Genomic DNA, 24,561 nt, shown 5'->3' on the forward strand with positions numbered 1-24,561 from the left:
ATATATCCTCACATCCTAGTGTTGTCAATTGCAAACCAAGTGATTAATGACCGAGACCAGGACTGTCTTACATTAGCCTGAGGCCAATTAGTGATAGTAGTGCGACACTTGGGCTACTACTACGGGGCTAATTAATTCAACTGTCGCTAGCCCCCATTCTCGGCAAGCTCAAATCAGTTAATTTAAATCTATTTAGTAAACTTTATATATAGATATATATTTACACGTTCTACATAGCAAATAACAATATATTCTTGAATAATCTAAATATTGATTATTGTGCTTTAAATGATATCTTGCCATGTCAATTAACCTGAACTATGCTACCTTACAGTTATTGATATGAAAAAGGAAAAACATACCAAATTGATAACATTAACTTAAATAATTTATTCTGTCAAAAATAATTTCATATCACATTTGAATTATTTTGAAAATAAGACCGCGGCATTTCAAAAGTTTAAAATGCCGAGATTTTATTATTTTCAACAGATGCCTGCAAATATTTGATAATTTAGGTCACGCGTCGACATAAATATATCGTATGCGTATGTATATATAAATATTATTGTTTCACATAATTTAGCATTTTGTAGTTTCATTGCAACACATAATAAATATAATTATCACTGTATCCCGCAAATATTATAAGAATGTCACTATCATACCGTATCATATAAAATCCATGTTCGCTTTGTCACATTAATCCGAAGACTCGCGGCTATAATTCCACTATGATCGACAAGTACCCCAACCATCCGTGGTATTGTATATTCCTTTCGGACATATCTTTGCACACATGATTATGCACTCATCCTGAAGACAAGATAAATCCCAGATTTCATATAAATGGCATATTGTGTGTTTTCACGTTTTGCATCCAGTGATAAAATAAAGTAACACATTCAACATGTTGAATACAGCTTGGGTCATTCACATTCACCCCATCTAGTACACACTTCCTCACTTCTGGCCTAGCAGCTAGTACACTTTGCTGTCTAGGCAATATGTTGCTATGTTTCTCCTAAAGCACGTATCAGATTATTAAACACAGCGTCCATATCACTACATATCTGTTTCTCTCTATGACTTTCACTGGTAACGTCAATATCGGTCCTTTCGTCCATGTTGATCCCGTGAGATTCTGTCTGCTTCGAGACGACAGGCGAAGAAGTGTTTGTGGAAATATTGTCTTTAACTGTTGAAGTCTCCTCCAAACTCTTCACAAGAGTGTCAGTAATTTCATCTTGGAATTTTTCCGATTCCTCTGGGTTGGAATATTGGCTATCAAACATACTCATATATCCATTAGGAGAGGCTTGTAAATAACTATTGTTCAACACATCGTAGCTGTAATGAGGGCGAATGCGATAAATACAACTTTTGTATCCCTGGTAACTCTTCTGTTTCTCCTCCCGAATTTCCTTCTGGACCTTTTTTAATGTGTTATTGATTAAGACTGAACGTCGTAGAAAATGTTCTGGGTCCTCCATTTGTCTTAATTTTTGAATAGATATTTTCAACACTCTTCTCCTTTCTTCCTTGCGTTCTTTGGGTGTATTGAGAAAAGGCGATATACGTTTAGGTGGTATACGGTCTAACAAGTCATCCGTGTCGGAATCTAATTTCCTTTTAACTCCGATAGTTCTCCTTTCATCCACTTTCATTTCTATCTCCTGTGTATCATTCTTGCAACAATTATTTGTGGGTTCTTCTTTCCGCAGGCCTGTACAGATAAAGAAAAGACAAGTGTATGTTTAAACACGTTACATGATGCGAGAGATTGATAATACTTAGGTTCGTCTGTTCCCCGAACAATGAGAAAACTTCACACAGGTGATTGACACTAAGTTAAGTCTTACCATTGATTGAACTTAATAAAGATAATCAAATGGATCATATAGTAGATATGGTTGTATGCTTGTGTATTGATAGTACCTATGTACACACATACATACTTAGCCGCGCGGCTACGGCTCGATAAGCACTACAAGAAACTTGAGCAGATCGCTAACAGACGTACTGCCGAACAGGAGAGCAAACAAAGAAAGCCTTGACTTAAAAAATCTCGTGTTGTTTGTACTGAAAGTCCGAACTAGCTCAGCTTTACAACGATATTCATCTAAGATCAATAACTTGGCGTTACCGGTGTAAGCCCGGAGGTATAAGAAAGTGTATCCCGTGCCCTTATCTATATATAATAGATGAATGCATGTTGAAGACGTGTAGGAAAAGGATGGAAAGATTAATGGTAATTATGATAATAAAACGGATTGATTGTGAATCGATCTGAACGCCTCTTCTCGTGTTATTGACCGAAAGGTGTCCCCACTCTTGTCAGAGCGGATATGTCCCCAACACAGATATACACATCTGTCTGCACAGAGAAAGTAATGTAACCAGTCACCACACGCCGTTACAACCATACAATTTAAACCTAACATCAATATTTCATAGCAATAAATAAACAAGAAGTTCAGATTTTATCGGTGAAGAAGAAAAATAACAATAAGAAAACAATAATTTTCAAAAGAAATCAAATCAAGATTAAAGTGTTTATGTTGACAGATAAAACAATGTTTAACATCAAACAAATGGTTTTTTACCTGGACGTTCCAACTTGGCCGGAGTCAGACTCAGAGTGGTCTGCTTGTCAAATCGACAAGAGCATGTGGTTGTTCCCGTGTCTGTAGCTAGCCGGGAACCAGAAGACGTTGCGTTAATCCAATGATAATCAAAGTCCGTTTGAGAAACTGTGTCGTCTGTAGATCCTCCTCCTCCTCTGAAGCCACCACAACACGGGTTATTATACACCGCGCTCATCGAAAGAACGCAGGTCATGACTTTATTGGTCTCTTCTGTGATAGAGTGCAAAACAGAACTTCATAGAAGATAACGATGATCTTTTGTTCATGTAAAGTTAGAATACACACCACAGATTAATTATCTCATTGACGATTTTTACAACTTCATTTCCTGCAGTTGAACAATAAGCAGCGAACCTTTAAGTCGAGTAAGTCTCCTTTATCCTGTTATAAATAAATAAAAAAGAATCATGTTTAAAGTCATTGATGAAATGAGTGGACGGACCGTTGGGTCTTGCCGTAGACGCTAGGCTCTAGCGACTAAATGACTATAATCCATTGAAGTATGTATACACACTACATCCAGTGCCTCCGCTATCTTGTAACGCACTGAGAGTGAACTGTGCCGGTGTCGGTATATAGTACCCCACAGTGGGCTGGCCCTGGCTCGCTACGCTTATACAGACTGACGATGGCAGTAGTCGACTCTGCGCTCATACAACTCTAGTCACAACCAACGTAAGTGTTCGGGCGTAGATTTTCAGACCTGCGATAAACTTGTAAATGGAAATGATAGATAACCTATGCTTGATGATATACGTCCGGGGCTTAGTTCGGATAAAACGTGACAGTTTGGGTATTTAACCAACTGTACTCGTCAACGTACAGCTTAACACTACAGACATGAGCGTTACAGTCACACAATGTAATATTGTATACTTGTACACAATTGAACAAGTGAACCATATCGATGTGAGAAGTAAGTTTTAAAAGCTGCTTGTCTCGTATAAATAAACAGTTCAAGGAAACAACACCTGAATTTTAACGCTGTTGACTAATTAGATATGGAAAATGCACACAATGGGGAGTGGGGGAGGGAGAAGGGGGGGGGGGTAAGGCCGAGTGGTAAAAAGGGAAAGCTAACACTTGTCTAAAGAACTTAGTCACGTAACATTTCTTACTAGTTACTGTGATAATTTCCTGGTATAAGAGATAGTTATCTTTAAATATGTTTTAAGCGTGGAAAGGAAATGGATGTTGTATACACGTAATAATTATTAGAGGCTACGACCACTGCGGGGCTTTTAAACTAGCGTCTGATATGTTAAACATTTGGCATAAAAAGGTTGCGTCAATCTGTAGCTAGTGGCATTCAACTGTAACGCGAACAGGGCTGTTGTAGATAAGTATATTATAGAAAAAAAACCCAGCAACATTCACAGTTAAATCTGTAAAATTAATATGTTATCTTTAGGAAATGTTTCTCTTTACAAACATCACCAAATAGAATACAATTATTTCGAAGTAAGGTTTGCCTTCCTCTGTGAGAAAGAATGGCTTTTGACAGATAACACCATAGTGTAAACTCAAAGAGACAAATTAAGACGAGATTAACAATGAACAAAAGGCTGAAAACAATAGCGAAAGATCGTGACCCCCCCCACAAACAGAGAAGGAAGTGAAGATACGCATTATATCGACTGTCGTAATCACAAATTTCAAACAAGGAAATAAATTCATCCGTCATCATATACATCACGGAATAATATCGATTGTGATTTAATTCGGAGAATAGGGTACGGTGCTGAACCCGCCGGCTGGTGTCAGCGTTTACTATATACACCGCTGATGCGGTTTATCTCTACAGTTTGATGACGTCGATAACGACTACATCAATAGAAATGAGTCCTCTTTAACTATGTCAATTACCTTATAAACACACGTGTTCACCACTTTGATCAGGTTTACCTTCAGTACTATGGTCGTGATAGATTGTGTACTCTGTAACAGGTTTACAGTAATATGCTGGCTATGACATCTACATCTGACAACCTGTACGATCATGTTATATAATGATATAAAACTATTTACTTTAGAAAGATATTCAAAAGAACATAATAACCAAACATCATAAAAGAATGACGCCACAATTTTCTAATTAAATAAAAACATCTTTTCAACTTTAATACTATTCAGAATCCGTTAATAATTATACATGTTTTACAATGTGTGTGTATATATATATATATACTCAACATCTTTCACCTGCTAAAGCGCTATGACACAGGATGTACCTGGAGCCAGGTTGACGCGATGGAGTTGGGTTCGGGCCCTACAGGACAAGCAGCTGTTGTACGGTTCTACAACCCTAACATGTCGCACACAGGTTCAGACGGCACGCGTTCATTTATAACACCATGACAATAGCCAATGTGAGGCTGTTCCGGTAAGTTATGGCCTTCCTATTATCACACTGCCTGTATACCATTAACAGTCATCTTTCCTTGACGGTTATTGGGCCTACAACTTGTTTTAACTGACTACCCGTATAGATAGATTAAATGCATTTAAGACAGTGTTTGTCAGATACACTTATCCGTGAAACCTCGTCCAAAGTGCTAAGTATTTTGTGGTTAACATTTCAGGAATGAGTACACATATGGCCGTTAAAATTCATTACGAAACAGTCGGTGTATTTAGTTAGAATCATACTGGTAGAAAATTATCGGCGAAGTTGACACCTCTGCTGTCTAATTTGTAAAGGGAACGAATTAACGTAGCGCTTTGAGGTAATCTCCTATTATTGACGCAGGGGCAATATTTTGTAGTAGTTATTTTTGTTTCAGAGAAACAAGAAACTTAAGAGTAAACTTGTGATAATAAAGTGAAGTAATCTACTCCACTTCCCTCTTAGCCAGCTTCGTGTATTTTCCAATATACAATGCTACACAATCAGGTTTTCCAAATGCACTCAGGAATATTGTACATATATGTAGCAATACTGACAGTTGCTTGGGGTAAGCTGGGGAAACAGCTAATCACGTAATGCTGTTAGAATGAAGTGACTATGGAAAATGTCACTGGCGTCCTTTGAAAACATGGCGTATTAGATTAAAACTGCTTTTAAAAATGAATCAGTTATCAATATGTGTCTTTTTGTTTAGCTGATATTACTGATTAACTGGAGGCTAATCATATAGAGTGGCACTTTAGCTGATATTTTTGTTGAATTTCAAATTGTTGATTATCATATCGATTTAGATAGATGTCGTCACGCTTCGTGCATCTGAATGTCGGCTCTCAAGTGATGCTCATCAAAGCATAAAGCCACAGGCGAAACGAAAATAAATGGACGCCGTTACAAGGGTATAGATAGTAATAGAAACCACATACCAACAGTATATTTAACAGGTTAAATATCCACGTGTTCTAACAGTACATGATGAATTAAAATGGTGCTGTATCAGCGGGAAATCTCAATGAAAAATCGAATAAAAAAACATTGCATAAATATCGAGACAAAATCTGAGGGATGATTCAAGAAAAATACTCTGCTCTTGATATAGGACTACCCGTCTTAAGATTTCTTTATAGGTACATAACTATATTTATCACAAATATGTGTCTCTATGTCGTGTTGTGATATACTTCTATACTTAATGACTTAAATCTAATACTATTTCATGACAGTCTCACTGTGGTCGGAAATACATGACCGATTTTAATTTGAGCGTTAGTTAATTATGGGTATTTGTATTGTATCCTTTAACAACATTTAGTCATCTCTAATTAATTTGGTCTGTCGATGATTCCAGAAATAAACTTTTTACCACAATGGATATGAATAACATGTAGCCTCGATGCTCTTAAGTGTTTAGATAAGCGTTTCTTGTATTAAGTGAAACTCTACAAAAAGCCCCTAAGCGGTTTTGTATAAAAGACGGATATCTGATACAAAATCGATCAGACCCGATCGACAAAAATGATCGATTGTGTTACACCTGTCAGTGTTAACAAAATATTTCCTTACAGCCTAGCAAACAATTTACCTGTATCGCCGAACTGGGTTTGCTAAATCAAGAAACCATACGTTTTGAGTCACTTGCTACCTAACAAAGCGATTTATTAGAGTGGCGACTTTGAAGTGATTTTTATACACGTCAATATGTGTATGTGCATTTGTCAAAATGATTAATATTGATATAAAGCAACACACTAGAGTAGTTTCAGGTAGGTGTTCAGGTAAGGTAACAGAATTACCATACCGACTCTATGTACGACACACAGGTGAAATAAGATACACCTTTGTTTACTCGCGTAGAAATACCTTTATATTGTGTAATTTAAGTCCCACGGATCACATTTTTTTTCTCTTCTTTTATTCCAAGTACATTCGACTCATTTCAACAGAATAAATATATATCGGTGAAAATTAAAATGCTGAAATAACTCATGGTCATAATGATTTCGTTCACACAGACGGAAATATGAATAAAAATTAAACACGACTCCGAAGTATTTAATAACATCACTAAAACAATGACACGTTTTCCTTATTAGTTTTTGTATTGAGTCGCGTCTCCAGGAAACTTCCGGCATCATATTTCGTTACATAACATCAGGCCTGTAGATATTATTATATTAATCAGTAATAACAACATGTACTCTTGACACGTTGAATATTACATATTCGTCATATTTATCGCATAAAGTTTCTCTTTTTCTCTTTTTATGGTAAGGTATATAATGCTCTTAATGTAAGTTTTATTCCTTTCTCTAGACACACTGTTCAGAAGAGATAGACAAATATTCTCAATTCGTTTATATTCTTAACACTGTTTCCATGTTCATATTATAAAAATGCAGGGAAAAAAACTGTTGGACATCGAAACAAAATGTATTTCACTCATAACAGTAAAACTAAATGTATTGCAAATGATATATGATTCTCGAGTTTGTTTATCTTTTTTCCATATCTATATATAAATCATAACATAACTACTAAGATATTTCATTAAATATTATAACTACAATCCTAAATTTATTGTAGCTAAGATGTCTACTGTCTGACAGATCTTACTGTACATGTCATCCAACAGCAAACTACAGAACCAGGAACGCGGAACACTCTCACTTTCAATACAAAATAACAACGCAAGCATGCTCCCTAGAGGCATGGATGTCACCGAAGACATTTGTCATAAATGGACAATACTAATATGCCCTGTCTACTTTCAGATGATAGCCGATAACATGTAGTTATTTGTAGTGGCGACCCAAATATCGACACTCCGGAAAAATCTATTTTATTTCATAGTGAATACCAATAAATTTTGTATTTAAAAAATTGAAAAATAAAATGTTGAAATTTATTTACTGTTAGTACATCTCCAATTCTTACATCGTTTTTGTTTCGGTAAATTTTATGTCATCGTAACTCGAATTCGTCATTCAACACTTTATACCCCCCGGCCCGTCACATCCATCAAGTCAAGGAAGGACGAAACACCGATTCCATATTTTTACATCCCCGCCCTATCTGATGAGTGTAAGATGGACGAAATAAATCTGTATGACGAAGTTAAAAAATCACAAGTATTTTGTATAATTTCTTGTAATGATACAAACAACATGTAATCAAAAAAATAAAATAAAAAACAAAGCAAAAACAAAAAAAAATGCGTAAAACTGATATCTGGAAAGAATATCAAAATTGACATTTAAAAGTTTTGTAATGCTATCTTTATTCATAAAGGATATCAATTATTCCTATTTCTGCACCCTTAAACATTTCCCCATGAATTACACACAAAGAACACTTTACAGCCGGCACACTCTTCTCCTATACGCTATGTCGTATCGAATCGATTTAAATGTTAATAAACATACGCCTCAAAGCAAAACGTACACAGCCACAAAAAGCATAGTACACAAGGTCCGTCACAACAGAACAATATATCAATTCTATTAATAACATCAGACGACAATGCTAAGGAAACATCTACGTCTTTTTATCATTGATGTATCATCGAGAGTTGTTTTTTTTTTACAAACACAAATTTCCGACCGACTGTAACTTAAAGCCAACACGGAGATAAAGCCGTGATATAACCTCTCCCAGCGCTATCGCAGCCTTTGTTAGTGGTCGAGATTACAAACCTAGGCCGATTATTCCCTACTGTAGACGTGACAACAGGAGACCAAGGCGATGCTCTGTCGATGCGACCCCACGAACCGATCACAGTTGCATTACACTTTACCTGTTTTTATTTTGTTTTTGATTTAATCATTCAAAGTCTGATCTCAATGTCCGGAATAAATGTCAGTGCAATGAAAATAGATAAAAAAAATCCACAGACAGAAAGGTCCTGATGTTTGCTTTATTGTGATGAATCTTTTACAACTTAAACCTCTGTATATTAAAGTATGTCTTGAAACTTAGGTCTTGATTTGAAATTGGTTTTTAAATACCGTTTCCAAAACAACTAGTTTTCATTGTGTGGTACATAGTCTACTTTCCATGTTCCCTAAATATGTGAATTGTACTGTATAATTTAAAAGATACTTAATCTAAAATTAATGATTTAGTTCTGTGAGATATCGAACACAGCCTTCTTGATTGATTCAACACAAAACAAGCACAATGGCGTCAACGGACAGTGCACCGGGTGCTTTATTGGGCGACATGCGTAACGATAAGATGGCTGTTATACACATAAAAAGTCGACAGTGGATTGTGTAGAATTATAACGATACCTCCATGCTATATAACGTTTATAACACTCAGCCTGTGTAACATTGTTGGCTTTATTTGACGGTGATGGAAAGCCGCCGTGCTCACTGAACCATGAAACGGGCGAAACATTTTCGTTAAATAATCTAATATTTGCGACTGAACACGTCGACATTGTTGAAATTTATCAGTTGAAGTAATCTTATACGGCACTTTACTAAGAATGAGTTATGTGTAAAGGCTATCACAGTCGCACAAGGAGTTCTCTTCGGCGCTGTGTGTATGTACCAATATGACTAGCTCATTGACCAATTCGAGTTGAATGAATGGTGGGCGGCCGTCCAGACGTCAACTGTTTACTAGTATCCGGCTCTGTTCTTCAAAGCTGATATTTACTATATATATAAATTTTATCATAATAGTACATTGTATTGTAAAGACACGAGTTAACAGTTATCTAGTACATGTATTTAATTAATAAATTACAAGTACACGTCACAAAGAGACATAAAGCGGATGCATAGATATCAAAATGCTTTAGTTGGTAGGTTATCTACACATTTCTTTAATGCAATGCATACTTCAGTAATTATTGTGAATACGATATTTATTGATAATATGTTATTCACATTGTCATACATATACTAAAAGCACTAATAATAGCAGCATACTCTTGTCAGATGTTTTTCGTCGTGCAGCCGCTTCATACGCGAACATGTATATCAGGCTAACGCCGGGACTCCTTAGCTCTGTTTATAGAAAGTGAGGCTGAACTCTATGGAGCTACAAGTTGCAGAGACGATTGCAAAAGGCTTGGTTATTAAAAAAACATGAGCAAAACATCCCCCCTCTATCATTATTATAAGTATCAGTATCATTTTTCCTTTACAACTGAAGAAAGTTTCCTAGAAAAATCGATTGATTGTTGGTGAAAATACTTAAGTCTTCTAAATTACATAAGTTATTTTTCCGGACACAACAAAACAATCTGATATAAAACACCAACACTAACGAGATTATAAAAATACACACATCTCTTGTGATGGGCGGCACATAACACCATCCCCCGGATATAAAACCACAAACACCTATCACTGCTTCCTGTCCCACAAACGGCACTTCTCAAAACGTCTTAATCATGGTATATCAATTACGTTATGAATTCCTCAAATTGCATGTGATTACAAATTACTTTTAAAACTGTACGAAACAGACGTTAAAAACAGCGTAGTACACTTTACTAATGTTACAGTGTCATCAGCTCTCATTATCCTATCGAAGAGGACCAGAGGCAAACTAACGCATACTAACACGTAAACAAAATACAAGGACAAGATATGGACAAGAAGCTTATCGTCTTAAACCATCAGATGTGTCTGAATTAACCGCCTTCACAGAAATATTTTAATCATTTGATATTTTATTTGTAAAATATATCTTATTATGTTGACCGAATTTTAGGTTCAGAAACAGGTTTAAATAAATAAACAGAAACACTGGTGCCAGAATGATGAATTCCAACACAACAAACAGCTGATAAAAACTCGCATTGTTATTTCATAATGAATTGTGAGAGAAAAGCTAGCGGGACATACAAGACTGGTGTATCGTGTCTGACCCATGTCACGTCGGGAAAAAAACACACAGCAATTACGGCTTACGTGTTGAAATAAAACCCTGCTTGTTAAACGCTTATACGATCAGGAGTGGCCTATATTCCTATTTATAGCGACAAAGACATGCAACACCATGTACACACTTGTGAAGAGCATGTATTTACCAATTGACAATAAAAAGATATGTAATGGGATAAATGTATATACAATTTCACGAGAAAGACAAATTTTGCGAACATCATTAGGAGATAAAGTTTGTAACCATTTAAATGAGGTATAACAACGATTTATGTCTAGTTTTTGTGACACCATCTGGTTTTATTGATTTGTAGTTTAATAATTATCTTACACGACTAATAGAATGTGAAATTAATGTGTTGTATTTGTCAAATATTCTTGATTTTTACTTTAATAGCCATGAATAGACATGTTTGTTAATTTGGTTTTAATCACAGCAACACTGACTAAATAGACACCACAAGCCCAGAAAAGCATGTCATTTACAGCGAGATCCATCATTATTCGGGACATACATCAATGTGCATACAGCAACCAAGACACAGTGTAGGTAGCTAACAAACAGCAAGTAGAGACAATACGCGGAATTAAATGAGTATTAAGATTAAGGGAACTTCCGTGGACTCCTTATAAACTGATGCGGTATTGATCCATCACAATCCACGGCCGTAAGATCGGGATAACGTTATAGAGGTTGGCGCTGATCACTATAAGTTGCCTTTCCTATGGAGTCAGATAACACAGTTATTGACGGGATTGTTATGTATTTCCATAACATATTTGTTCTACCGGTTAGGGTTTTGGGTAGTCTTTTTGTCAACAAAACATGACCTAACCAACAGTCACGATCTACGGTAGAGACGGTAAATGATATAACCGGCATGTTTTTACGTGTCCAGCTGATCTTGGTTTGCAAATTGGAAGATGCAAAAATTGCAGCACAGTTAGTGATCAATAGTTGTCCGTATGATTAATAATTTTGTTAATATTAAAATACAAAATGGGAAATATTCTATAATTGACATCCCTTAAATATACAGCAATCAATACTATCAAAATTAGCATCTTATTAAATCTATGAATTAAGTCATGTTTAACATATATGTGCTTCTTCAACAAATTAACCTAATTATTGTTCAGATCTATCTTATCATGCGTGTTACAAAATCATTACATATACTTTGTTCCTAATCACATACCGCATGTCAATTGGAGAAGGAAACGAAAGACCACGCCCGTATAAAGTTACTAGGCTCTAAATAGTATATATATTTGTTAGTCAATATACCCCACCCAGCCACATACAGTGAGGGATTCAAAACAAGGTTCATATCATTAGTCAGGCATTAACTACCTTATCAATGGGCTTGCAAACTCTCTCGCTGCTGTTATTAAATGTAGAGTTGTGCCTTTATCCCTACAATGACTGCCTGCTTTGGGTGTCGGGTTACCTTGCATTTCGTTCCATTTCACTGGAGTCAAAGACAAAAACGGGACAGATGTTTGCTATTTGTTGCCTCAGACGATCATGATAGAGAGTTTACAGGATTTGGTTTTATGCAAATAAGTAATAGTGCACGAGTCGACCAGTCGCCTCCTGCCTTCACCATACCATCATGTTCCCCAACCTCGCAAGGCCTTGCCAAACAAGTGTGGGGTATATCACCAGCCATTCAAGATAAGGAGCTTTACATACTAATATAGTGTTATATGCCCTGACATCCCGTGTTTCCCGATAGCTTCTCACTCACACCACATGCTAGTATGTTTGTAATACACATGAGGGTAATTCGTCATAACGGTCACTATTACATCATTAAAACAATATTCCTGGACCTCTATGTTGAACTGACATGCCTGTGACTCGACAAATGTTGCCACCGGGACAATTACAAGCGATGACAGACACCGTCGTATCCGTTCCATATCATTTTTTTTCTAATTTTTATCAGCCAAGGTTTTATTCATCGTCGAAACTGACGCCAATCTTTCGTTTTATGTCGGTTCTGTAATTATACTTACAGATATTGTAAATTAGTCATGTTTGATAATATCGGCTCTATCACAGTCTAAGAGCACATGTTTATTGGTCGAGGCTTTTAATTTCTCGTGTCCTAGACAAACGACAAGCGTGCGTTACTCATAATCCTGTAAACACACGAAACAAACACAATTTTTTTTTATTTTTTTTTTAATCGGTTGATTATGACAAATTAATTTTGTTTCAATATTTATGAATATCATGTGTGTTTGCGTGTGCAGTTTAAATAAAACTCAGTATGACCTCAGTGTGAATAAAACAATTAACAAAAATGGTTTTTAAAATTTATAAATTATTTAAATTAACAAATGGTTATTAAAATCAAAAAGATGGTTATTAAAATTTATAAATGGGTATTTTAATTAACAAATGGTTATCAAAATCAACAAGATGGTTATTAAAATCTATAAATGGTTATTTAAATTACCAAATGGTTAATAAAATCACCAAATGGTTAATAAAATCATTATGAACCTTACATAGTAAAAAACACCAGTTCATATTAATTTTTAGAAAATTTGTTTGAAAATAAATATGGCTTACATTGGCTGTATCGTACCGAGCATTACACGCCAGCTACGTGCGCAGTGTCTGTGTGACGTAGACAAATGCCTGTGTTCCTTAGTGAGACAACCTGTTAGATAGTAAGACAGTACACCTAGCAAACAGCTGCGATTAAAATGTCTATCTGACGGGGATCAATAGAGTAGTTTTGTATAGTTACATCAGAGAAGTCCATATGAATTAAAACAAGCCGAAGACTCTATTATTACACTTTTTTCCCTACGTAATGACTAGAGCGCTGCAAGGTCTATTATGTTTACAAATGTATAAAATCCGTATTTTGCCCCGTGTAATCGTTCTGTTGATGTTAACACAAAGACATTATATTGGAAACGTTTAGTAGTATACACATCGAGTAACATTGGGAAGTATTTGAGATATTTATAATTTAAACGTTCATGAAAGAGCATTCTCAGCATTCTATGAATACCACTGGAACCTGCACGGTCGTAAAGGGTTGTATGTACACAAAGTCTGTACAATTTATCATACATGCTCGTATAACAAGACTCTACAAGCGCCAAGTACGAGCAGCTTAAATATAAAAAACTTCACGTGATGAATTAATACCTCACAAATCACTCTGAATAAAATCGCGGAATCCTACTATTACACTATCATAGTGCTGTTTGATATGTAAAATTACTTTATAGATAATAGTGGAAAGAATGCTTTAAAAGTACAAATATTGGTTTAAAGCCGTGTATACGTAAAATAGGATGATAATGGTATAATTCGTATTACAGAATACCGTTAGAATGAGCCATAACATACATACACACAGAGACAGAGACACGCTCACTTTTATAACATATCTATCTCACTACTATAAAATGTGGTTTGTATAGAATAAAGTCACCAACCATGACTCACAGTTTAAAAAAAATACCACTATCTCATTCGCGATGTTAATTGGTAAAATCATACACGCTTGAGTACACCAGTTGTAGAAGTAGAATGATAAAGGGTCGTACACGCTAAGGGGCGGAAATCCCTCACACAATGGACCCGTTATGGGTAGGACTTTATTTACGATATTGAATTTCAAACGTCATAATTGAAATGTAGAGTCTTGCTGGTTACAATACCTTACCCACTAACTGTCTTTTTAACATCCGTAACAGAACCAATATAAATGTTGTTACCCACTTCTTTAACAGTGATCGTTACAAATATTTAAATTTGGTATTCATTCTAAATTTATATATAAGTTAAGTGCCTGGCGTACTTAAATATATTTATCATATAGAGAGGTTCATGTTTAAAAGACATAACCAGTAGGCCTTTCGCACCCATTATATGTTAAACGAGCATATTGATCGCCCTGTGTAGACATGATGCTAATGGCATGCATACTATTCTCATTCACGTCCACAAATATCAAAGGAAGCCTCTTTGAACGCTTAGCTATCATAAATAAATTTTAGTTCACGAGCATAAAAACTGTTCTTTTGGAGGTTAATTGTAACACAAGGATAGATTAAAGACGGTGGAATTGAGACTTTCCTTCCTGTTTCATACCGATCCTGTGTTTGTTCTAAGTATACGGCACCAGTTGAAATACCGGGGTGATTTTTCAACTATGAGAGAAATGAAACAGGTTGCTAACGCAATCGGAAACCGTGCGCTATCCACATGTCTGAACGTCTAAATATGTCATTAAACTTGCAGTCTTTGTTGATGGTTGGTTTCTCAAGCAGAACAAAATACCATTTGTTCGGAAAGTGTTTGGAAATCAACGGAACCTAAAGTATGAAAGCGTAAAGACAAGGTGAAAATTAGCTGATACAAGGGAGATGTTTATTGCTACCTGGTTTTGACAATTAATATGTTTATTTTGGGATAACAACAACACTTTGCAGCGGTGCATCATTTGATGGAAGAGTTATAACAAGATAACGTGATGGTTAAAGTGAGATGTGGAGAAGGGAGGGAAGAAGTAAATCCGGAATAGGATACAAAAAAACATGCAACTAGTAAAGAAAATATCTAAAGAATTTTTTAACAAAAAGACGGGATGGGAAAATTAATAGTATTAAACGGATGTACATTTGAGGTCTTTTAAAATTAAAATTGAAATATAATGTGGGATGATGTGCTGGGAAAGACAAAAGATAGCAACTGTGAGATGTGGAGTCAATCACGTCAAGTAATAGAAGGACAGTTAAAGCTTTGAGGCAATACAATGGAATGAAATGACAAGCTTGTTACTCTCCTGTGACCTTTTCTTCGTGTATATATGGATATGACTGGAAATTACAGAAAGAAAACTCAAGGCTGCATAGAATAATGATACATGACAGGAAGAAAGGAAATTAACGGCAGCTAGTGACGATTAACGATCTTGACTACCGGTGATTACATTCACAGATTCAACTATTAATAAAATAACTAATATTTTCTCTAGGTCTTTGTATCCCTTAAGCGTTTTGTTGGCGTTTAGGCCGTAATCAGTTCCCATAACGAGGCCATAGGTCGCGCACCCGGAAGCTAAGCTGTAAGGATCCGGCTAATATCCAGTATAGCATCTTTTTATCGCCAATAACTTAGTTTTGATTTTTTTTCATAGACAATTAATTAATTTCCGATTAAGATCAATCATTATAGTGACGGAGAGATAATTTATCTATATGTTGAGACAGGAGAACGATTTATGGCAACTGTTCAGAGCGGGTGGTGTTAATCAATGCGATAATATATCAATCGTTGTTGGCAGTGTTTCATTCCATAACACCGTTCATAAAGAAAAAGATGAACTTTATTGTAAACAGCCTTCAATGGTTTACATTGCCGGATCAATACTCTATATGAATTCCTTACCTTATTCATAAATCACAATCAAGCACGACCTTCACTTTTAAAATGTATGGTACCGTTAATACCATCATCCCTATCTAATTATCAATATTTTCACATGTCGACGCCTACTTTGGGCAATTGAAATAATTAAAACAATGTTAATTCAAACAGCAGCATTACTCGAAAAATAATCGATTCGTGCATAACGCCGTGCGAACTCCGAAACAGAGTACTTCCAAGTGTCACATTTTCAGTGCTAATTCAATTATGAAAGACATCAACATCGTTTATGCTACCTCTAAATGTCGCATAGATGTAAGGTTCCCTGGTGTTTGAGATGAAAAATGAAAAATAATCAGTATTCAACTGATCAGTTAAACTAAAGATCAAAAGATGCAACGCATGTCAACAAATCATGAAGCTTTATTCTAGGAAAATTTTAAATAAAAGATATTTAAAAGTTTATACATGTTTGTATATCATTTCTTGTTCGGATAAATGTCTAATTGCCGGGGGAGGGGCCTTAAGACAATACAAAACCAAAAAGATCTCAAGTGAAGTATGATTACCTAATGAGCCGTCCTCAATAATAGTGTTTCAGCATGTCTTAAAGAGCATCTTTTAAATGAGATAAAAGAATTATCTGAACTAGATTAGAATGCCTGTCTCGCACGGTGTTGCCGATACCCTGCTTCAGGATCACGCAGACACTTGTACAGCCCTTGTGAGTATACAGGGATGGAGATTTAATTACGTCGATGTATCTGCGTCTTGATAACCACGGCGGAATTGGTTTTATCATCTTTCACTATTCCTCTCCCCTTTCCCCCTGCTAGTAAATGTTACGTAATAAGTCATGAAAAGTGCGTACAGATGTGCTGGTTCAAAATCATACAAATGACAAATCTTGGTTTTAATCATTCTCGTGTATAGGATATTGAACATTTATTAACGATTGTGACCTCGGTAAAACGACGAGTGGCATGGAACACGCTTAGTTTGGTATAGCTAAGGGCTGGACTTGTCCCAGTGGTAACCCTTGCAAGCCCGTACTGAATTACATTTAGCTTGTCTCGGCAATATTAGACAATATGTTATGATAAAGATCGCGTGTTTGGTTATTGAACTCGGATAGCACAGAGCGATGTAAGTATGCCAACAGTGCTGAACACATGTACACAGAAATAAGTATGTAAGTAAGCTTCATTATCTGCAGTAGTTTTGTACTACTAACGGATGACATTTAATAAACACACATTTTATCAGGTTCCTTTGTGATATAGTATTGTTTGTCTTTTTAACTTTATGTATATTTAGAAGTTTTACAGAGGCAGATTAACGATAAAAGGGGCAGACGTTCTGCCACATTAGCGAGACCTAACAAACAATATGACACACGAACCAGATAATAGCCAAGCTCGCCGTCATATTATAGTCTCGTGTGGGAAAACCTTCCACACAAACAAATGGATGCTCCAGTACAGAGCTATTGTCGGAAGATATACGCGAAAATGAAAAGCAATAAACAAACTATCAAGTTATGGGACGATGGGTTGTCTGTATCCAACATACCTTTATTCGAATTCTTTATTACATCCTATTGTCTTTGTGATCAAATATTCAAATATCAAACCCTGTAAATTATTGCGTTAGTGCACCTCTGTTACATTCCTTCGTTTTATGTCGATTTCCCATAATTTCCCTCTTTGTTCCCGTGCTTTGGACCCTTAGCATCACTGAAGAGTCCTTAAGGAATAAACAAATGTGTGGTGCAGTTTTATCGTCAATTGAACATAATAATGCATGTTTTACCCATTTCCTATCGATCTTGATACTCATGTTTGTATTTGGTCCAACCATGCTATGACCACATCACGTGTACATAAGCAGCACGCGGTTTATTTATATTTGTTTTAATGATATGCGGATGTTACTGGTTACTGTTACGCCATTATTGTCCGTATGAAACATCGAGGTTATCTTGGAGTTAAATCCATTTCTGATTATACTTCCCTGTCTAAACTAGTCCACAATAGTAATTGGATACAAGTATATTTATGAGTAACATATAAGATATTGTCAAGTTCCTATACTTAAAATTCACCTTCTGTACACACAAAGGGGCCATCCGCTGTGGTTCTCTATCAGAATATGTTATTGAATAAACTTCCTAGAGAGTCACAATAACTGTTAAATGACTGAAACATTCTTTTCGTGTGCGATTCGTGATTTTAAGAGATTAAGCAACGGGGGAAGACATGATCGGTATTTAAAGATTTTAAGATCAAACGATTTGGGTTTTTTTTTCCTTTTTCCTTTACATCGCCAATGGTTAGTCATAGGAGTGCAAGTATAAAAGAAGGATTCGGTGAACGGACCAGCATTCCGGACCACCATCCATCATGATGACAAAAAGTTTCCAATAGCGACAGTAGTATGATTACGTCACAGCCTTAATGGGTTTCTTATCACCGATACTAACTTACATGGCATTTTAGCTTGACCTGTGGATGTCAGCGACACCTGTCGTAGCCAGGGGGAATGTTGGGAAAAGCACCATGCTGGGCGTCATCATTTGTGTAACCCTAGTATAGGAACTCTCTACTCTAAAGGACAGTTCTGAAATGCCTGGCCTAATTATGTCCGTCCACACTGTGACGACTTCACTTTTAAGGTCGCTCCGAACTACAAACGGTCAAGAAAACGATTTTTTTCTAATCCATGCTCATGTTTTTTTCTAATTGTATCATAGCTAACTCAATTCCATGACTAAGTTTTCATTTTCATCTTCCATTATCAACATTAATGTTCAGTGTATGTCAGTACATGTGTGGAGGGTAGCCCAAGGCGGTGTCACGACAGCGCTACCATCAATCATCCGTATTTGTAAACTATGGGGGTGAATAACACTGTTTGTAGCGTGTTGGCCAGCAGTGTACGTATGTAACGCCACGGCCGATACCCCGAGCCAGCTACCTGAATGCTCTCAATCGTGGCGGCGTCCGGTTTCCTGTACATGAAATGTGCTCGCAAAGTATCTCATCATAAAAAAAACAAAACAAAACATATCGCTGTGCAATGAAATTCCGGGACAGACTGAAGTAATGAAGAGCTGGCAATCTACTGTTTCAACATAGATTCGAGTAGTACTCGAAAGTGACTCAACAACACCCCCCCCCACCACCAAAAAAAAAATCAAGTAGTGACTATGACAGGGATTTATAAAGTTAATCCGTACACGGTTCAGCAATGACATGATAACACTTGACACCTTAAACCGGCGATAACCATATTTCCAACAATCCGAGAACTGACTTGTCACCAACATTACACAAGTAACATACCCTTAGAAGGTTCATCAGAAACACCGAACTCACACACACGCCTACAAACCATTACTTCCTTCGTTTTTCTCAGATTGTTCATTATCATTTGAACACGGACAATTCAGTATAAACATGAAAAGTTCATCTGCACTGGACAATCACTCTATCTGTAAAAGACTAGCACCTGTTTCTAAGATAGTTAGTTCACCAATAATTGACCAGTGCTATGTCCCGCTAAAATGGTTCACTAATAATTGACTAGCTCTGTTTCCCTAAGATGGTTCACCAGTAATTGACTAGCTCTGTTTCCCTAAGATGGTTCACCAGTAATTGACTAGCTCTGTTTCCCTGCGATGGTTCACCAATAATTGACTAGCTCTGTTTCCCTAAGACGGTTCACCAATTATAGCCTTGATAGTCACTTGCACTAAATCCTGACGACAGATCACTAACACTAATTATTGACCGGTACTATATCGCAGCAATGTTGTAAAGACGGGTGACCAGTAATTGACAAGTGTTATGACCCTATTGAGAAGATTCTGTCAGTGGTGTATACTTAATAACCAAGGTTTACCACTACACCAAGAGATGTCCTTCTTTACTATTTTTTCTATCAATGCGTGGCGAGCGGTTCATTCCTGTTAAAGATGGTTCTATCAGTAACTACCAAGTAATCAATTGTGGTGATAAATCATGAGTCCATTGTCGTGAACTAAATCAATTACTTTGCTGTTGGGGTTTTGTGTGTTCACAACTCCTCGCTGAATAGTGGGCGATACACAGCAGCACGCACGCTGTCGATTTTGTAGTTATTTATAAACATTGTCTGGATTAGGACAACACTGTCATAATTACGGACACGAAAATATGATGTGTCTCAAACAATGGATATTTTAAATAGTTCCCGAAACTACTCACGTAAATCAATTTCTTTTAAATCTACATTACTTACCGTAAGATAAAAAACACACATGAATCTGTTTCAATTAAAGTTAAATTTTACACATATATGTATAACAGTGATAATTTTCAATCGAATTATTTAATCAGTTTCGTTAACACGTGTCTAGATTTGGGAGACACGTGGAACGCTACAACAAAACCTATATATGCCTCCATACATTTTCATGCTTGATTGGAGTCTTAACTTTATAGCTATGATAAATAGATTGTAGAAGAACCTTAAATATTCAGCGTCATAGTAACGCAACTTCAAATACTTATGTTACTGACACAGTTCAGAAACTGTTTTGTGTCAGGTATGTGATTTTAATTCGTTGTGAACCATAAACATGTGTGTGACCTTGGTGACACTTTAATGAGAAGTCTTGCTCAAAGATGGCTTCAATAATGTCTTGTTGGTGATTAGAATTGTGCATTACAATAACAGATATATTCTATGTCACGTTGCTCAGCTTAGCAGCAAATCGTTGCGGTTACTGCTAAACTCCGGTTCAAATATGTCAATACAATAAACGATATATGTTTCGTACGACAGTTGTTGTTTGAAGTAATCTTAAGACAGGCATATTATCCTAATTTATTTCATTACACTTATTAAATGAACAAACGGATTGATCTTTTTATTGTTATTTTTCATAAATTAAAACTTCGAGACGAGTTCCATAAAATTTCACATTTCGGAATGAAAGCTGATTTCAGATTTTATCGCTTTCTCAATTCTTGACGTAACGTCATTGTCCATCTTACGACATCACAATCAATTACAATTTGGGACAGCCAATGGAAAAAAGGTCCCGTGGTATACTGCACAAGTGACATACAAAAATTACATAGGGCGAATTCGTTGTATGAGACTAAATCTAAAAGTGTATCAATATGTTTGTGGGCGTATCAATGTCCACGCGAGTGTATCGATATGTTTGTGGGCGTATCAATGTCCACGCGAGTGTATCAATATGTTTGTGGGCGTTTCAATGTACAAGTGAGTGTATCAATATATTTGTGAGGCGTATCAATGTCCATGCGAGTGTATCAATATGTTCGTGGGCGTATCAATGTCCACGTAAGTGTATCAATATGATTGTGGGCGTTTCAATGTCCACGTGAGTGTATCAATATGTTTGTGGGCGTTTCAATGTCCACGTGAGTGTATCAATATGTTTGTGGGCGTATCAATGTCCATGCGAGTTTATCAATATGTTTGTGGGCGTATCAATGTCCACGTAAGTGTATCAATATGTTTGTGGGCGTATCAATGTCCATGCGAGTTTATCAATATGTTTGTGGGCGTATCAATGTCCACGTAAGTGTATCAATATGTTTGTGGGCGTATCAATGTTCAAGTGAGTGTATCAATATGTTTGTGGGCGTATCAATGTTAATGTGATTGTATCAATATGTTTGTGGGCGTATCAATGTCCACGTGAGTGTATCAATATGTTTGTGGGCATATCAATGTTAATGTGATTGTATCAATATGTTTGTGGGCGTATCAATGTCCACGTAAGTGTATCAATATGTTTGTGGACATATCAATGTTCAAGTGAGTGTATCAATATGTTTGTGGGCATATCAATGTTCAAGTGAGTGTACCAATATGTTTGTCGGCGTATCAATGTCCATATAAGTGTATCGTTTTCATTTTTTGTGCATTAATCCAAAGGGATTTTACTCTCCAACAGAAATCTTTTATCTAATCACAATAAAGTTACAGAGCACATTGAAATACCATGAGGAGGCTGCCTTCGCATGTTTCGTGTGTGTATCATATTCCTGTTTTTTTTACACAATATATATGTAGACATTTAAAGTTTCTATACAGTTGTTTATGGTTCTTGTAACAAAAACAGAATAATAAAATTAGCAGTGTAAAAATTATGCAAGAAGTGTAATATATATATAACCATTCAGCCGAATTCCATTTTGGACAAGATACAAATGTCTGCCATTTCATTTAACGAGGGAGAAAGAACAGGTGCTAGGTATGCCTGATACTCGTACGTATGGTTAACTTACTAAATAGAAAATCAAGTACCACACTAATATATTAAGATGTGTGGATTTACACCACACTTACCACAGACAACGTATCACGTTAACGACCTATTGTGCCACACAAGTACAAAATTGTACCTTACTCTACAACGGTCTACTGAACTGCACCTTGACGCGCATATGTTTACAATGATTTCATAAATATTCATAAAGTAGTTTAATATATCAGATATATATAACTACAGAAAACAAAAATGATTATGTGAAGTACCTCTAAAGTACAGTGGCATATAAAACCTCACCGTTGTACATTGTAACGCACCGTTCATCATTCTGAACCGCACTGTGTCGTGATATTGTGAATAGTACCGCACTGCAGTACTGAACCGAGAAGTGTACCGCACGGTGCAGCGTGTTAAAGAGCAATATATCGCAATGAATACAACGTGTACCACACTACATCATGATAAGATGATTACACCGCACTATAACGTGATACAGATAATTGTACCGCACTACAACGTGAAACAGATAATTGTACCGCACTGTGCCGTGATACAGATAATTGTACCGCACTGCGCCGTGAAACAGATAATTGTACCGCACTGCGCCGTGAAACAGATAATTGTACCGCACTGCGCCGTGATACAGATAATTGTACCGCACTGCGCCGTGATACAGATAATTGTACCGCACTGCGCCGTGAAACACATAATTGTACCGCACTGCACGGAAAGCAACATTAACTAATTTTATCATTTTACGCACTAATCTTACTTGCTTTTACTTTTACATGTTCCTCGTTTAAATGTTCGTGTAAATTATTGAAATGAAGGTACTAACAGTGTAAAGATGACCAGTCCTGCCACTTGTAACAACAGAGCCATGCTGTACACAGATGCCGCCCGCACTGGTCTATATATCAATTCTGTCGACAGTGTACCGTAAAGTCAGGTCCTGGGTATGTCTGGTGATGGATTTTATCAACAGAACACCTTGGTACATGGAAAATAACTTATTCTGTTACTGTAGCAGACTATGTCAATATCCCTCCTTATCGTTATTCTTCCTACAATATTCTAGACGTTTTAGGCATGTGTAACTCAGGAAATGTCTCTATCTGATAGTAAACAAAATACGCTTTCTTTTTCAAGAATCTGTTGAAAATGTGTCCGGACAACTTTTTATAGAACATTAATTAGAAATACGGGACAGAAATTATTGTCATGATTCATTATCACTGTTTATTTGCTTCGCATATATGCATGTTACGTAATAGCCTTGGGACATTTTGGTATCATATTATAAATAAGTGTGTAATACATGTATATGGAGATATGTGTTCACTGTAATGACCCCGTTACATCTGCCCGAAAGCCCAAGACACCGACCACGCGGGGTCAGAGTAAGAGGTCGAGAAAGCGCCACCGGTGTCCATTACAATCCCTGTTAGTCGTTATGTAATGATATCTGTCTAATTTCTGTAGTAAGAGTACGGTGTTAGACAAGCAGCTTACATATTGACTTACCTGTGTATATTTACGTTCGGTGTACTAGTCTCATACCAAACATTTGGTTTACTTGTCGGTCTACAAGCCACTGTCCGCTTGATTTGGCCGAAGCCGATTCTATTCTTAGCTTGCCCTAAAGGTCAGTAGTTGGCTATAGGGTCAGTGGCCTTATTCCATTGGTCACGACTGGCATCAGCTGACAACTGGACCTTACTATATTTGTATATATTTTTTTAGATATTGATGTACTGGTAATTGTAATTTATCATGATTCCGATGGTTGGAGGGGGGGACCATTCTTGCACTTCTCTCACCATTAATTAGATGGAGCATTTTTTCTGTTAATTATTTTTCTGTCTCACTGTCTCATAAGTCAAATATGACTTTTGCATATATGTAATTGTTTT

At 36.4% G+C, this 24,561-nt stretch overlaps 1 protein-coding gene across 1 annotated transcript; it reads right to left on the minus strand.

Annotated features, from left to right (window-relative positions):
- Positions 1–370: 370 nt before the first annotated feature.
- On the minus strand, positions 371–3,183 carry LOC132551965 (uncharacterized). Its single transcript, XM_060216114.1, has 2 exons — positions 2,607–3,183; positions 371–1,726 (listed from the first exon to the last, which is right to left on the minus strand). Exons 1-2 carry the CDS (start codon positions 2,839–2,841, stop codon positions 1,014–1,016), a joined length of 948 nt encoding a protein of 315 aa, XP_060072097.1. The 5' UTR covers positions 2,842–3,183; the 3' UTR covers positions 371–1,013.
- Between the last annotated feature and the right edge of the window lie 21,378 nt (positions 3,184–24,561).

The sequence above is a fragment of the Ylistrum balloti genome, unplaced genomic scaffold (assembly GCF_031769215.1).
Source record: "Ylistrum balloti isolate Yb309-2 unplaced genomic scaffold, AGI_CSIRO_Ybal_v1 Utg369630, whole genome shotgun sequence".
Lineage (NCBI taxonomy): Eukaryota > Metazoa > Mollusca > Bivalvia > Pectinida > Pectinidae > Ylistrum > Ylistrum balloti.